This window comes from Kockiozyma suomiensis (assembly GCF_038497685.1).
Source record: "Kockiozyma suomiensis strain NRRL Y-17356 unplaced genomic scaffold V2V93scaffold_23, whole genome shotgun sequence".
Lineage (NCBI taxonomy): Eukaryota > Fungi > Ascomycota > Lipomycetes > Lipomycetales > Lipomycetaceae > Kockiozyma > Kockiozyma suomiensis.
Genome location: NW_027117686.1, coordinates 22,497 through 37,345, shown reverse-complemented (window position 1 = coordinate 37,345; position 14,849 = coordinate 22,497). Strand labels below are relative to the sequence as shown.

Genomic DNA, 14,849 nt, shown 5'->3' with positions numbered 1-14,849 from the left:
ACCGGCCTTGACGGCGGTTTTGCGTTCGAGAGGCAGTTTCCCATTGTTAATACTTGCTAATACAGGACCAGCAGCTATAAGTACAGGAGCATGATAAGAAGGGAGGAAGCTGTGATAAGCGCATAGGCAGCGAGCATAATGAAGTACCAACGCCCGCGATGACGTACACCTTGGTGATTTGAAGTTCTGTCAGCTGAGACAGCCGAGATGAGCTCCGATCATCAATGACTAATTGATGACCAATCCACTCTCATCTTAACTTCACGTCGACAGTGACCTCATCCTCGAGCTCGGTCTCGTGCACGCGCTGCTCTGGCTCTAGGTCATCGTCGTCGAGTGATAGAACAATCACCTTGTTCGCCGACATCGGCCGACGGCTTTTGTAGTACTCCACTATCGCGGCTACCGTCGACTCGGGCTTCACGCGCACTGTAATCTTCTCGCCCTGTCCGTCTTGTAGAAAGATTTTGAGTCCGATTGCTGTTCCTTCTTCTTCTTCTTCTTCTTCTTGTTCTCCTCCGCTTTGCACCTGACCCTGCATCTGAACCTTGTCGGTCTCATCATCATCATCCTTGTCGCGCTCAAGAATTCGCTGCCTGTTCTGCTCCTGTAAGCCCTCGACCTCTTCGTCAAGCACCGCAATAAGCCCCAGCAGCGGTTCCGTCTCGCTCACCCCGAGATCCACAGGAGAGGTCGAGTCATACACCCTTGCAAATGTCGCTCTGTCGAGCAACACCACACGCGCTTCCGGAATACCGCCGCACATGCGACACCAAGCCCGCCGGGTCTTGCGCAGCGCCTGCGTAGCCCGCATTGTAAACACCTTCGTACCCACCTTTCGTTCTTCATTCTCTACCTCTCGGTTGTTTTCGAACGCGTCAATCATTCCTTGTGTAGTATCAACACTAACTGTGACGTTGAATCCTGGCGTGTCTTCTCGCGTTCGTGCGCGCACTCGCGCAGCAAGTTCAGGAAGCAGATCAGTGAAATCCTCATCAACAGCTCCTGTCATCGCTCCATGTTGCATATTGTTCTCGTCTTCATCGTAATCCCACTCGGCTCTTGCCCGCGGCGGAGTGTCATCGCCTCGTATTGCTCGTCGCGCCGTCATAAGCTCTTCCTTTGATAGTGTAGGCGGGGGAGAAAGCCGAGGCAATTGCCGCTTTTTGGGCGAGGGTGGCCTTGATTCGTGTAGCAGAACCACATCAGAATCGTCCGACTGTATACTCTCAACCACACTCTCTTCCTTCTTGCCTTTCTCTTCCTCTTCTTCTTCCCCTTCTTTTTTCATCTTTTTGTTCTTCCGCTTCTTCTTCTTCTTTTGCTCCTCCGCTTGCTTTTCCCGCAACTGTCTCGCAATTAGATGCCTAGCATCATTCGCACTATTTCTCATAAAAAAGGTCTCCGCATCAAGTTTCCCAGTCTCGCGTTTCTTGCGTGTTCGCGACGGCGCGACAGTCTCTGTCTCTGCGATCTCCGGCTGCTCTGTCATTTTCTTGTGTTTTGAATTAGAATATTCCCGTGCTATAACTTCATTGTTATCTGTTTATATAATATTATAAACTAGACTGCAGTAGAATAGAAAGATTATTGCCAGTTTAACAGTTGTTCTACCACACAAGCGCTGCGGCTGTGCACAGCCACATCAGCCTCCTCTACCATGTACTTCTCCGGTCTATATTCTACTTATCAAAAACACATATATTTAAGCTACAACTCAAACAATACCAGTCGATATCCTCTCAAAAGCAGTCTGCAGCAAATGCAATACATCACTATCACCCTTACTAGCAACGATGCTCTTTGACAGTAGCGGTAACAACCGCATCAGCGGTCTATAATTCGCCTTTGTCAACGACGCATCCTCACTCTTCTTCTCTTGTTCTTTATCGCTCTTTGACCTAGTCAGCTCTAAAAGGTGCGACAGAATATAAACCAGCTCCTTCTGCTGTAATCTTGGCGCTGGTATGGTTCCCCTCAAAGGCTGATCAGCCGCAAATTTATGCAACACAAGCGCACATCGCAGTAGCAAATATGGAATCGCCGACTCTGCTAATCGACGTCGCTCAGGTACGTCATCGCTCTCGACTCGCGATAACGTAAACAAACTCTCAAAGCAGACATAACTCATGCTCTGTCGCGCAAGAGCCTCTAGTGCCTCCGTGCTACCAAGTAACGGCTCGTTAAACACATCAGCAAGAAGCTTTTCGACTCCTCCGCGCTCTTTCTCCTCTCGCATACCTTCCAGTACGTACAAGAACGACCCGTCATAAAGTGTACCAATATATTCTCGCACTAGCTCATCCGGCACTTGCTCATCACCCAGCGCAGGAATAATCAGCCCCTCGAGTCTCCTGAACGCCTCAATGTCAAACTTCTCGTCATCTTTTAGCGAGGCGCCTACAGCCGGCCCATTGGCTTTGATAATCCCCGTTACGCCGCTCACAATCTGTCGCCATATTTCCACTTTCTGCAATGCCTTTGGTGCCTCGGCAGACTCGATAATATGAATAGTGCGTTCTGTAATTGCACTGAAAACATTCGTCGCAAGCATCCACAACGTAAGCGGTGAATCTTCGTGTCCCACGTATGCTGGACAATTGTACATCTCATGAATCGGCACACTCAGCATCTATTATATACTCCTCATTAGTTCTGATCATTGCTTCTCTGTGTTAAATGGGAATAAAGACACTCACTTCTAAAGTAAACGCAACAGATCCATCTTCAAATATTTTCATGTCCTGCAAATTCTCTTCAAACACCGCAAGTACATACTCAAAGCACTTGACCGCGACAGCAATAAACGAAGGCTTCTTTGCACTCTTTGTCTTTCCCGTCGGAATAGCGCTTAAAATCTGTCTTCTGAATGCAAAGCTCGCAAACTCGGCATACGCACGCAATACAAGCGACGCGGCTCCAGGCACAAAAATACCGCTATCTCCACCACTATCAATCAGTCTCACGACATCGATAATTGCCATCTGCAGTGGAGTCAAGTACTCCACATCAGAGAAATACTGCGGTAATTCAGGGAAGAGTAAACTACTGCGCATCACGCGCAGAGTCACCCTAACTTTTTCGAGATCCATGCTGGCTAGCGTATACAAAGGGCGGTACGCGCCCACGTATGCAGCTAATGATTCTTGCGTCATGACCCCAGAGTTTTGCGTCTCAGCTTCGTTAACAGTAGATTCCTGTGCCGACCAGAATGACCAAGCTTCTTCAATCGATGCATCTGATAGTTCAAGCTTGTTGTCGGAGACTGTAGTCAGAATATCCGTCAACATCTTGAAAACCGATACCGTGACCTCGGGCCGTCGCAGCGACACTAAACCCTGTAAATACTTTAACAGCGACCGCCATAGCGCCTCGAAATCCGGCTGTCGCAGAAACGCATACAAAAATGTGGAGTATAATCTGCTCATTCCCGACAGAATCAGCGTCATCGTCTCTGACCACTGCTTACGCTCCGTCTCATGCGCACGCAGTATTGTTCTATCAGCGTACGCAAATGTCATCATCGGCGTAGGTCGTACTTCCATCACTGTATATATCACAATCCACAAGCATGCACTCCATGAATTGACACCAAGTAGATGCCCGTAACTGTCAAATATTCTAAAAAGAATCTGAATCGCTCCATTACGCACCTCGGGTCGCGAATCAGAACAGATAACAGTCAACCGGAGCAATAAAATCAACCACAGTGAACTTGTCGAATCTTGCAAGTTGCCGCTTTTTGCCATGCGCAATAAATCTTCGCGAGACTTTAGAGGCTCGCTTAGATCGGAGTTGAGTCCACTGTCTGTCAGTTTCGTGCGCAAGAAATCAGAAACCGTCCAGAAAAATGTAATTGTCGTGAATGAAATATTCAAATCTTCAGGCTGGTGACAGAAATAGTACAGTAAATCAATCAAATCGATAAAACATTCCTGCGGCACTGTCGCCAGAAAATCATTGCAAATCAGCTGCAACGATCCAAACGCAGCTTTAACCAATTTTGAGATCTTTTCGGTTTCAGCTTTTGTCGTGTTTACCTGCGCTGTTCCGCCATTAGATGCATGTGATTTTTCCGCTGCTGGAATATCAACTCCTTCCCGAACATGCGTCGTTGGTAACAAATTTCCTTGATGATGCATCACAAAGAAACTAGTAATAACACTAAACACAATATCCCATCCGTTTTCCAGTGAGCTTCCAGTCCGATCTAGAATATCATGTAAAGTATTCAGCGTCGTGCACTGGATCTCGGCTTCTGCCATCTTTGTCGTAAGCTCCATATCAGCAGATGGTCGTCCTTGTTTTATACATGAATACATCTGCTCTTCGAGCGCTACTAGACATCTATTTTGAATCACTCCAAGTCCATCAGCTTGATTCTCTGCACTCGCCTCAACTATCGCTGAAAAAATTGTAGTGTTGAGAACTTCGGCTGCGCGCATGCGAATAGACGGCACCAGACCTCGACAAGATAGCACTTCAATATAGTAATTGACATAGGCTTCCCAACCGCTCTCGTCCGGCGACGAAAACACGAGTCGATTGATATTTAGCTCAGCAATCTCTCCGAGCTTGATCAGAGCAAATAACGGATCGCCATGTGTAGATTTGAAAGAAGAACCAGAGCCACTAATAGACCGCTTCGGCGTGACGGGAGCAGCAGCGGATTGTGCAGACGGCGGAGAGGCCATGACGTCCCTGCACGGCAACCCAATCGTGCTCGCTGACACTTTGCACATTGCATTCACTAGATCAACAAACGAATCATCAGGAAAATCTTTGGTACAATCAAACAGCTTTCGCACCGCATTATCTACCGCTCCAGTCTCATTCGCTAAGCCCGCCGGTACTTGCTGGACATCGGCTGCACCCGCGGTACCACCACCTGCACTTGCACCAGTAATGCTCTGTGCTCCTGCAGAGTCACTATTTTGTCTCGTATATCTATAGCCTCCTGAATGCAAAATCATATCTGCCTGTTGTAATGTTTCAATCACGATTGTCCAGCTAGATTTCAGCGTCGGTCCAAGCGCAATTGCAAGATTAAGCAACGCTCTCAAACAAAGCAGATTTCGCACAAGCAAAGACCCATACAGCCCATCAGCACTTGCTGATCCATTATCTTGTCGCGTTGAGCCACCGCTAGTAACTAGAGATTCCATGCTTAGACCATTGAATAAACCTCCACTGGCACCGCCATGCCTCTCCGTTGTCGGCGAGGACACATTCGATTGATTGCCCGTGAAAATGTGCGAAGGAACTGCTACTTTGCCCAGTGTTGTCAAGAACGCATCGCGCGGAGTGACAAGCTGCAGCAAGCCCGCACTCTGCGTAAACTTTTGAAAAGAACGCACAAGGTTGTGATACAAATCTGAATCAAGCTTAGCGTAAAGAAAAGTAGAATATGCAGCTAAGAGTGGCGGCCAGCAATCCTTCACGATATTTGCGGTAACAACTACCTCTCCGTGCATGTTGTGATCTTCAAGCATAAGTGGGTTGATCGGAGCACCGCGATATCTTATCGCGCGTCTCTTTTTTCCAGGCTGAGCCGCTGCCGATGGCGGGGTTGGTGGTGACTCCTCTTGAGTTCCAGATGCTGTCCGTTGAGATCTTTTCTTTGTAGTAGAGTTTGTTTCTGACAACGAGAGTGGGAGTAAGAACCGAGTCATGCCTTCTGCGAAAGAATTGACGCAATTAAGAGCAAGCAAATACAAGTAAGTGTCCGGTAGTGCAGGTGGATCAGATTTGTCAAGCTGATCGATACAGAGAACCCTCACAGATGACGTCTGCACGCTCAATCCAATCGTCTCTGATGCTCCTGAGACGCTAAATAGACCAGCAACCGTGCTAGCAGAAGAATCTCCAGCGAATGGATCCCCATTAAATTCTTTTCCGGTCTGTAGGAATGACGATGAAAGTCTGCGTAAACCAATTACCGCAGGCTTTTCACATGAAAGCTTGTTGATTACCGTCACAAGTCTGTGCAGAACTGGCTGCCGACCTTCTTGAGAATCGTACTCTGTATAAAACCTACGCACGAGCGAATACTCTGCAAAGACACCCTGAAACACTTCCATCACAAGTACTCGTTTCCAATACGATCCGATCTCGGCGTCGAGAGTGTGAATGAGTAATGTCAGCGCAACCTCGCATTCAACTGGTACGATAGGAAGATGACGTCGAAGGATCAGATAAAGAATTCTTATCACTCGAACAATAACTGGAAACTCGCGACGCTCAGAAAGAGATCTGAGAATGTATGGAAAGACATATGTGCGCAATATATAAGTTTGTTCAGGATGATTATTGAAAATTGTCGCGTGATTGGAAATGATACTTTCAATCAATTCAAGACCAAAAGTTTCTGAAATCTGATGCGCATTGAGAAATTTCGGCTTACTGCCTTCGGTGAGAAAACAAATATCTTGAAACACTCTGAAGGCATCATAAGCGGCTGGTCTGATTTTGACGACTGATTTACCATCGTCAATTGGGACTTCATATTCGGGTTCGATGTCCAAGGAGTGGGCTAGAAACAGATGTTAAAGAGTAAGTCCCTCTCGAAAAGAAAGAAATCTGTCAGCTTACAATCTTCAGAGATAATCTCATCAAAAACGGCAACACACATTTGTTGTAGAGCTATTCAATTATTCAGCATGTCAGACGCCGTCGTCTTTTCTTATAATCGAGTCAGATACGTACTTGCAGCGGCAGTATTTACAACCACCTGAATCTTACTATTTTGCATAGTTGAGCAAAGCTGAATTGCTAAAGCTAGTAAGTCTCCTCTGATTTGTGCGCCATATTTTTCAATGAGCGGCGGCAGAGTCTGTAGAATCTTCAACTGGATTTCAACGCCGAGGTGTTGCGCCTCCTGGAATGCTGTGAGGACGTCACCGAGGTTATCCTACAAACCTTTAGTATGAACTTGAAAGCAAAGTAAATAAACAAATAAGCAGAGGTTACTTTATTGAGACTGCCAGTTGCTATAAGACGTTGAATACTCTGGATGGATATAGTAGCGTACTTTGCGCTCTTTGCGGCACAAGCGAGCAAGAAAGGCAGCGCAAATGAGTTTGAACTGGCAAGATCTAAACAAATCCGAGTCAATATCTGCATACATGTATAGATACATATCTTAAGTATTTCAGGAGAATCTTACGATCAAGAATCTCTGCTTCGAGCTTGCCGGACGAAGATAAGCCTTTGATCTCTGCGATGGAGGCTTCGCATGCCTATACCAGAAGGTGAAATATGTCAGCAACTGATGGTGAAAAAACAGACAAACCAGCTCGCAGCTCTACTTACCTGGCGCAGCTCTGTCTGCCGCCTTTTGGTCTCTGATAGAAGACTTGTGAGGTCTGAAGTGAGCAAGGCGATAGAGCCCATTCTGATAGCTGATTTGGCACAGATAGCAAACGAATGAAAGCAAAAAGTGTTCTATACCACAAGAGACACAGCAATTATCAAATACAGCTCATTACGCAATTAAATGCTTATTTTTAAGAGAGAATAAGCAAACCTGATACTGCCGAGTACGTTTGCTTGTGCTGTTCGTAATCGGCTCTCGAGGCAATCCTGGTGGTCGCAGCCGCAGGACCTTGATTAAGTAGGAAAACACGCGATAGTTAAAGCTTTAAATATGCTGCCTTTGTCTACCATTTGTCTCTACACCTGATCAGCTCTCTATTCACTATCTCCACACTCGCATCCCAGCAATGAGCGCAAAAATGTACTGTGCAATTGATTTGATATCTCTACTTAAGATATAAGACTGACAATCAATAGACCCAGAAACTTTCGACTGCTCGAAGAGCTCGAAAAGGGCGAGAAGGGCCTCGGGGCGGAGGCCTGTTCGTACGGTCTCTCTGACGGCGACGACATCACGATGTCGGACTGGAATGGAACCATTCTCGGTCCTCCTCATGTATGTACTTAGTGTTTGATTTGGTGGCATACTGCTGCAGTTTGTTAGTGGAGAGTGCTAATTAGAGCCATGATAGAGCGTACACGAGAACCGCATCTATAGTCTCAAGCTCACATGCGGCCCCAATTATCCCGATGCCCCGCCAGACGTTCAGTTTATATCTAAGATAAATTTGCCGTGCGTGAGTCTGACGGATGGAAAAGTTTGTTTAGTTTTATATATGTGAGTATGTATGTATACTGATTCTGTATGGCAGGTGGACAAGTCGAAGCTCGCTTGTCTAGACAAGTGGAAGCGTGATTTCAACATGGAGACAGTCTTACTAGAGCTCAGAAGGTTGTCTTGAATTTTATTTTAATTACTGTATTCTGACCTTTTCTAATTATTTTATGTGCAGAGAAATGGCGACCGGTGCGAATCGCAAGCTGCCGCAACCTCCCGAAGGAACTATATTTGAATAAACCTTTCTACAAATAGACATACTCGACTCTTCTGATTATTTGTGTGGTTTATATAGTAGTTGATAGTATCGCCATCAGTAGGTGTGCAAGCATAGCCAGATATGGGTGTTCAATAATTTTAATCATGACGTATTTTCCTCAATTCAATGACTTTCTTGATATGACGATATAGAGATCTTCAAAAAACATTTTTCAAACAAATTCCCCCATCCAAAAACTCCAAAGCAAAATTATTCCACAGATTACTCTTCAATGTTTCCCGTGTCCTTTCTTCTTCTTTGAAGACGGACTTGGAGCGACTGTCACAGTTCCTTGCTGTACATCTTCCTCCATACCTTGGAATTTCTGCTGGGCGTCGAGATAGAGCATTACATCTCTCAGCTGTTCTTTCAATTCATTGATTTCTTTGTCCTTTTCTTCTCTCTCTTTCGTCAAAAATACGAGTTTCTGGACCATATTTTCATTCATACTTTTCTCCTCCCGCCATTCCTTTTCAAGTTTCTTTGAAATAGTCTGCAACGCCTCTGCCTTTCGTTTTGTCTTTTCGTATTCTTTCTCGGCAATTTTTAAATTATCATTCTCAGCACTAGCCTGCTTCAGTCGCGCATGAGCCTCTGCTGCCTCACGCTCGGCGATCTCAGCCTTCGCCAATGCAGCAGAAGCTTTATCCGCAGCGGCAGCAATCTTATCTTCGAAATACATTCGTTGAGAATCAAGTTGTGAAGTAAGCAAATAAGTGTACTCCATTCCGATATTGTCAAGCTTCTCTCGCGGCACATAGTCGTCGTCTCGCGAGCTTAAGCGTTCTCTGCCACCGCCATCGTGATCTTGCGATGATCCAGACGGTAGCTCGACAAGTTTACCATCTGCCTGGTTCTGTATAAGACGATGAACGTATTGGTCAGACGCATAATCCCAAACGCGCTGACTTTCTATGTCCATAGCATAGACATGGCCGCTCTCCGTATAATGCTGGAAGGCATGAGCTTCGTCGTATCGTCCGCAGCCAATGACACCGCAAATAAGGCATATCCACAAATTTTCCAATGCTCCGCAGCGACTGCATTTATTGTGATCCGAAATCCGCTGCTGGTCTTTCTTTTGTGAATAACGGCAAACCGGGCAGCTGTTGTCACCCCATTTTGCGAGACATTGGCAATGGAATGTATGCTGGCAGATAATTGTGAGAAGGCCCGTAACAGACGAATCCATACGCTCAAGACAGACTGGACAAGTAGGAAGTTCTCTCAAACTACGAGTAGGCGGCGGTGTTGGTTTTGCGAGCACCATTGAAGTCGTGCGTTTTCGCTTCTCTTTGTCTGTCGGTGCAGAAGGCATTGCCGTTGAATCTGCAAGCGGCGTAAAATCATCGTCGAGTAGATATGGAAATTCAGGAAATGTACTGCGATGGAATCTGATAGAGTGGATATATACCACATGGCAGGTTTCTGGTTCCATCGAATTGAAAGCTTTGCGATTATACGCGGTGTAGAATGCGTCAGCGTCAACCTGCTCTCTAAATTTCATCAGCACTAGATATCTGTTTGGAGCAGCGGATTGCAGCATTCGGAAATGAGAAACAGTTTCTCTAGCATCTTTGCCGACAAATCCAAGTAGATCGGAGGCAGTCATATATCCAGGCACCGCCAAAATAGCCAGCACCTGACTGCCTGACTCCTCAACAACTGCAGAAGAAGTAGCTACTCTTGAGGATGAGGAAGAAGAAGATGTAGAAAAACTCCTTGCTACAGGGTTTGTAGCTGCAGAATCGAGATCTTCACCTTCACGATAGAGATGTATGACCCCGCTTCCAAGAAATTTAGCTCGTGGCGATTGCATTTTCGACGATGAGTCAAGGTCGATGGGGATTACTGAGATATCGTCAACTCGCTTATCAACGGTCTCAGCAAATTGCTTCTTGATCTTTTGCAATTTCTCGTCCTCTTGAGGCGCCGATGATTGCTGAACTGAAAACGGGTCGTCTTTGCAGAATATATCGTTATTCTTTACAACCCGCGAGGTCCAAGAGTCTTGCAGAATGATAGAGCTCGGCAGCAAATCAATAACAATGTGGAATTTGTATCGCATTACCCAGCATCTGTTGTTGTCGTTGTTGTTGAATCTGTGATCGTATATTGCACAATAACATATATGCTCATCCTTTAGTCACTAAAACCACTGCTAAGTTGTTTTAACATAAACGCGAAAACACTGTGACTTAAATGCAAGAACGCTACTCAAGCCCACACCAACGCGTCTTCTAGATATTCACTGATAAACAACAGCGATGTACTCCTCCGCGCTCAATCACCAAACGATTGGTGGCAAGTTAGCTGGTCGACGTCGAAATCTGTCGCCTGGTCCAGTGGCTCCGACTGCTTCTGGCGCTGCTGGGGCTGCTTCTCGTACGGGCAAGCGGAAGGAGTTGACTGAAGAGCAGAGGCATGAGATTGAAGAGGCCGTAAGTTGATCTGTATTGTTTCAGTGGGAAAATTGTTAACAGTTTTATCTGTATTAGTTTCGGATATTTGATATGGACGGAGACGGTAAACTGGACTACCACGAACTAAAAGTACATCATCAACCCCCTTCCTAATCGGCTATAACATCAATATTCCAATTCAGAACACTAAAAAATACTAACAAAGATCTTTTTTGCAGGTCGCAATGCGTGCACTAGGATTCGATGCAAAGAAGTCAGAAGTTGCAGACATTCTTCACGAGAACGAACGCAATACGCCAGGCTTCATTACCTTCGACTCCTTCCTTCACGTCAGTCCGTACTCCCTTTCGCTTTCTCTCTTATCAAGTTTAGACTAACGTTTCATTTCTAGTGTCGGAGAAGGTAGCATCCAGAGACCCTCTCGATGAAATTCGCCGCGCATTCGCTCTTTTCGACGAAGATCAAACCGGAAAAATAACTCTACGCAATCTCCGCAAGATAGCTAAAGAATTAAACGAAAATCTACAAGAAGAAGAACTAGAAGCAATGATTAATGAATTCGATATAGACGGTGATGGGGAGATTAGTCTTGATGAATTTATTGCTATCTGCTCTGATCATTAAGCACTGCTTTTTTTTTATTTTTGTTTTTTTTTTCCTGTGTGTAGAGTATTTGTATTTGTATGAGTACGTGTATGTTTTAGTTTGGTTGCGTCTTTTTATCTCTTTATCTTGCCATCTTATTATCTGGGTACTGGTGTATGTTTTCTTTATTTTTTCTTACATGTACTATATCTCTTCATCATCTTTGATAATGATAATCGCTATTATAACTACAATGGCTAAAGGTATTCTTTTTTTCAACAACTTTTCCATTAATCTCCAAGCCGAAAATAAAAATATTCTATAAAAAGTATGAATTCTAGTTAAAATAGATGAAACCATTATTATATAAAATACAAAAGAAAAGCCGACGAGACAAAATACACCCAAATATTCTCTCCCATTCCTACTTTCTTCAAATCTCATATACTAATAGAGTAATCTAACTCACTATAACCCCTCTAAAACTATCATTCCCAAAATTATTGTAAAAATATCTGAACTGAATTTATAAAAAATAGTTTTTAGCCAATGCAATTCTCTATACGTTTGAATTACATAGCAGGCTCCTCAAGAACAGCCTTGAAAGAGAAGGGAGTGAAAGCAATACCGTCACCAACGAAATGCTTCGACATAGCCTCAACCCAGTGAAGACGAAGCGAGTGAAGCATGGCAGAAGTACCCTCCATAACAACCAAAACAGCGATAGTAAGAGCAAACCAGGCTGCGAACAAGATGAAAGCCATGATAACGCCAAGGCCACCCTCCATCTTGAAAGCACGCTCAAGAGTCATAGACCACAACACAGTCGAAAGCTGAGCGTGAGCAAGAGACAGAGCCCACAGACGCAGGTACGAGGCAGTGTGCGAAACGCAGTTAAGACAGAACTCAATGGTGTGGATAACCTGATGAATCATGACCTCACCAAACTCAAACTCATGCTCCTCGTGCATCTCTTCCATAACAACAGGGGTGGCAGCCTCGGCCTCCTCGTCGAACGAAAGGCGGGTGACTTCCTGCTGCGACAAGTTCTCGTAGCCGGCGCGCGTCTTGCGCTTGTTATCCCAGCGGAGGTACATAGGCTTAAGCAAAAGCATCCAGGGAACGCAAGCAACAGCGAGAAGAACAAGCGCAACTTGAACAGTAGGCTGGCCATCGTACAAAAGGTCAGTAACGTTGCCAGGAGACAGGAACATGTCAATCAAAGTGTTCAAAAGACCAGGAGCAACCTTCTCGTTGCCGATCCAGTCGTAGGCCCACTTGAAAACAATGATGAACGACAAGTATCCGAAAATAGAAACCAAGAAAAGGAATCCAGGAACAAAGTTTCCATAGATATCAATCTTGGATTTGTAAAAGCGGGCATTGACAAGCGAAAAGAAGAGAGAGTAAAGCATGTGGCAGAAACCCATGACGATTGACAGCTTCATCTTGTACGAGTTGTTGAAGATCAAGTTGTTGTCAGCACCGTGCCAGGTAGGGTCAATACCAAAAGCGTAGGTACCGGTCGAGTTAGCCATAATAAGGTCACCCTCGTTCCAGGTGTAAGGCCACTCCCATCCGACAGGGAAGATGGTCATCGACTTGGAGAAAATATCGTTATAGATCAAACCAGTGTACATGGAGAAAGCACCCATGAGCAAGATAATGTAACGACCAGTGAAAGCCATGTCAAAGATCTCATCGCGCTGAGCCTGAAGAAGCTTCTTCTCATAGATAACCATAGCAAGACCGACAAGGAACAAGATAGCTCCGTGTCCAAGATCACCAAACATGATGGCGAACATGAAGGGGAAGGTAACAATAGCAGGGAGACCGGGGTTGACTTCACGGTACTGGGAAACACCATAAGCATCAATAATGTTCTGGAAGGACTCGGTGAATTTGTTGGTCTTGTAGTAAGTGGGGGGAGTCTTGGTGGTCGACAGCTCGTTGACAATCGACGGAACCTGAAGACCAGCGCGCTCAGTGACCTCGGCAAGAGTTGTCTTGATGATGGGTAGCTCATCAGTAGCAACCCAACCCTCAGCAATCAAAGACTTGCGAGACTGATCGTAGTTAAACAAGTTAAGAGCGGCATAAACTGCCTTCTCCTTCTTCACCACGACCATCCACGACGCAATCTGTTCAGCGATAGCCTCTAATTCGGTCAACAGAGTAGTCTCGGTGGTAGTGACAACCTCCTCGACATCAGCGATCGAGGTATTGACCTCACGGACCTGATCACGACGGATGTTGGCATCCTCGTCAACAGCGTAAAGGTCAGCATCGAGCGACTCGGCGATCTTGCGGATCTTGGAAAGAATACCAGCACCATGAGCAAAAACAACGAAAACGTTCTTCTCAATTGACTCATCGGTCTTGGAATCCTTGATGGTCTCCTCAATCTCAGTGCTGTTGAGGAAGAGGTTACCACGGAGCGAACGCCACAAGATACGCTCGAAGGTCTGCATCTTCTCGCGGGGAATGACACCAGCAACGAAGCCGATGTTCATGACCGAGAAAGAAGTAGCGGCTGACATATCACCCTGTTCAACATCACTGTTGAGAAGAGGGGCGTTGTCGTTGTCGAGCGAAGCGCGGAGCTCCTCAGGGACGTTATGAGCACGGTCGAAGAAGGCACCGGCCTCGATGAGGACGTGGCGGAGTTCAATGAGCTCGACCTGCTTCTTGGTCAGGCGCTCGTGCGACTCCATAAGCTGGTTGACACGCTCCTCAAGCTCGTCAGTGCGGAGAGCAAGCTGGTCGATCTCGTTGGAGTGAGGGGCGGCAGTAACGTCGGCGTATCCGGGAACAGCCTTGACCTTGACGCCAGCCTTCTCGATTTGGGTGTTGAAGAAGCGGAGCTGACGCTCAACGTTGTCAAGACGACGGATCTCCTTGACGAAGGTACGCTGGAAGGAGTTGACGTCCGCATTGAGCTGTTTGATTATTTGTCAGTCTACTAATAACAAATAGAGATTTCATCGTTTTTTGAGTCCTCCAACTTTATCGGAAATTGATATCAAAGCACAAGAGATATACGTACATCACGGAATTGTAGAGAGCCGAGTTCGCCAAGGGCAGCAACTACCTCACGACCAACTTCGGTCGCGATGTAGAGCTGCACAAGGGACATCTCCGCGGAGCCTTAAGCTGCAATTAGCATTTGAATAGTAAATTAAAAATATTGAATATAAAAGCAACATACGGAAAAAAGCCTGCTTGCCCATCTTTAATGTGAATAACAAATAGGATGAGGAAGAAGGATTGTTGTTGTTGGGTGTGAGAAAGAAAAAAAGGGGAGAGGGACAGAGGAAGGAACTTGTCATGGCGCGGCCGCCGGACGAAAATGGCTGATTGGCCGCCAAGATAAGAGTGTGATGTGATATACTGCTCTCTGCGTATTTATCAGTATTAACAGAGTACAAAC

General features: G+C 45.8%; 6 protein-coding genes across 6 annotated transcripts; 2 read left to right on the top strand and 4 right to left on the bottom strand.

Annotated features, from left to right (window-relative positions):
* Positions 1-250: 250 nt before the first annotated feature.
* Positions 251-1,492, bottom strand: V2V93DRAFT_383189 (uncharacterized protein; the record flags this gene model as incomplete). The annotated part of the gene is made up of 1 exon (XM_066912186.1): positions 251-1,492. One exon carries the CDS (start codon positions 1,490-1,492, stop codon positions 251-253), a length of 1,242 nt encoding a protein of 413 aa, XP_066762878.1.
* A 177-nt stretch (positions 1,493-1,669) lies between these two features.
* On the bottom strand, positions 1,670-7,573 carry V2V93DRAFT_376902 (uncharacterized protein). Its single transcript, XM_066911867.1, has 7 exons — positions 7,312-7,573; positions 7,166-7,238; positions 6,970-7,094; positions 6,706-6,910; positions 6,592-6,642; positions 2,700-6,532; positions 1,670-2,632 (listed from the first exon to the last, which is right to left on the bottom strand). The coding sequence occupies exons 1-7, from the start codon at positions 7,390-7,392 to the stop codon at positions 1,718-1,720; spliced, it is 5,283 nt and encodes a 1,760-aa protein (XP_066762877.1). The 5' UTR covers positions 7,393-7,573; the 3' UTR covers positions 1,670-1,717.
* A 111-nt stretch (positions 7,574-7,684) lies between these two features.
* On the top strand, positions 7,685-8,867 carry V2V93DRAFT_402315 (ubiquitin-conjugating enzyme/RWD-like protein). The gene is made up of 5 exons (XM_066912603.1): positions 7,685-7,735; positions 7,792-7,930; positions 8,007-8,132; positions 8,187-8,266; positions 8,328-8,867. The coding sequence occupies exons 1-5, from the start codon at positions 7,722-7,724 to the stop codon at positions 8,389-8,391; spliced, it is 423 nt and encodes a 140-aa protein (XP_066762876.1). The 5' UTR covers positions 7,685-7,721; the 3' UTR covers positions 8,392-8,867.
* V2V93DRAFT_376898 (BRCA1-associated protein 2-domain-containing protein) lies at positions 8,360-10,550 on the bottom strand. The gene has a single exon (XM_066911866.1). It carries the CDS (start codon positions 10,477-10,479, stop codon positions 8,641-8,643), a length of 1,839 nt encoding a protein of 612 aa, XP_066762875.1. The 5' UTR covers positions 10,480-10,550; the 3' UTR covers positions 8,360-8,640.
* A 104-nt stretch (positions 10,551-10,654) lies between these two features.
* Positions 10,655-11,699, top strand: V2V93DRAFT_376897 (uncharacterized protein). Its single transcript, XM_066911865.1, has 4 exons — positions 10,655-10,852; positions 10,910-10,963; positions 11,053-11,167; positions 11,226-11,699. The coding sequence occupies exons 1-4, from the start codon at positions 10,679-10,681 to the stop codon at positions 11,456-11,458; spliced, it is 576 nt and encodes a 191-aa protein (XP_066762874.1). The 5' UTR covers positions 10,655-10,678; the 3' UTR covers positions 11,459-11,699.
* Positions 11,637-14,775, bottom strand: V2V93DRAFT_376895 (V-type ATPase, V0 complex, 116kDa subunit family). Its single transcript, XM_066911864.1, has 3 exons — positions 14,628-14,775; positions 14,466-14,566; positions 11,637-14,358 (listed from the first exon to the last, which is right to left on the bottom strand). The coding sequence occupies exons 1-3, from the start codon at positions 14,746-14,748 to the stop codon at positions 11,992-11,994; spliced, it is 2,589 nt and encodes an 862-aa protein (XP_066762873.1). The 5' UTR covers positions 14,749-14,775; the 3' UTR covers positions 11,637-11,991.
* Positions 14,776-14,849: the final 74 nt, after the last annotated feature.

Coding starts and splice junctions, on each gene's coding strand:
- V2V93DRAFT_376902 (XM_066911867.1), bottom strand. CDS start 7,392: ATGGGCTCTATCGCCTTGCTCACTTCAGACCTCACAAGTCTTCTATCA. Junction 6,911..6,969: donor CAACTGGCAGTCTCAATAAA/GTAACCTCTGCT, acceptor AAAGGTTTGTAG/GATAACCTCGGTGACGTCCT. Junction 6,643..6,705: donor TGTAAATACTGCCGCTGCAA/GTACGTATCTGA, acceptor ATAATTGAATAG/CTCTACAACAAATGTGTGTT.
- V2V93DRAFT_402315 (XM_066912603.1), top strand. Junction 7,931..8,006: donor CCATTCTCGGTCCTCCTCAT/GTATGTACTTAG, acceptor GAGCCATGATAG/AGCGTACACGAGAACCGCAT. Junction 8,267..8,327: donor GTCTTACTAGAGCTCAGAAG/GTTGTCTTGAAT, acceptor TTTTATGTGCAG/AGAAATGGCGACCGGTGCGA.
- V2V93DRAFT_376898 (XM_066911866.1), bottom strand. CDS start 10,479: ATGCGATACAAATTCCACATTGTTATTGATTTGCTGCCGAGCTCTATC.
- V2V93DRAFT_376897 (XM_066911865.1), top strand. CDS start 10,679: ATGTACTCCTCCGCGCTCAATCACCAAACGATTGGTGGCAAGTTAGCT. Junction 10,964..11,052: donor TGGACTACCACGAACTAAAA/GTACATCATCAA, acceptor TCTTTTTTGCAG/GTCGCAATGCGTGCACTAGG. Junction 11,168..11,225: donor CGACTCCTTCCTTCACGTCA/GTCCGTACTCCC, acceptor TTTCATTTCTAG/TGTCGGAGAAGGTAGCATCC.
- V2V93DRAFT_376895 (XM_066911864.1), bottom strand. CDS start 14,748: ATGACAAGTTCCTTCCTCTGTCCCTCTCCCCTTTTTTTCTTTCTCACA. Junction 14,567..14,627: donor GGGCAAGCAGGCTTTTTTCC/GTATGTTGCTTT, acceptor TTGCAGCTTAAG/GCTCCGCGGAGATGTCCCTT. Junction 14,359..14,465: donor GCTCTCTACAATTCCGTGAT/GTACGTATATCT, acceptor ATAATCAAACAG/CTCAATGCGGACGTCAACTC.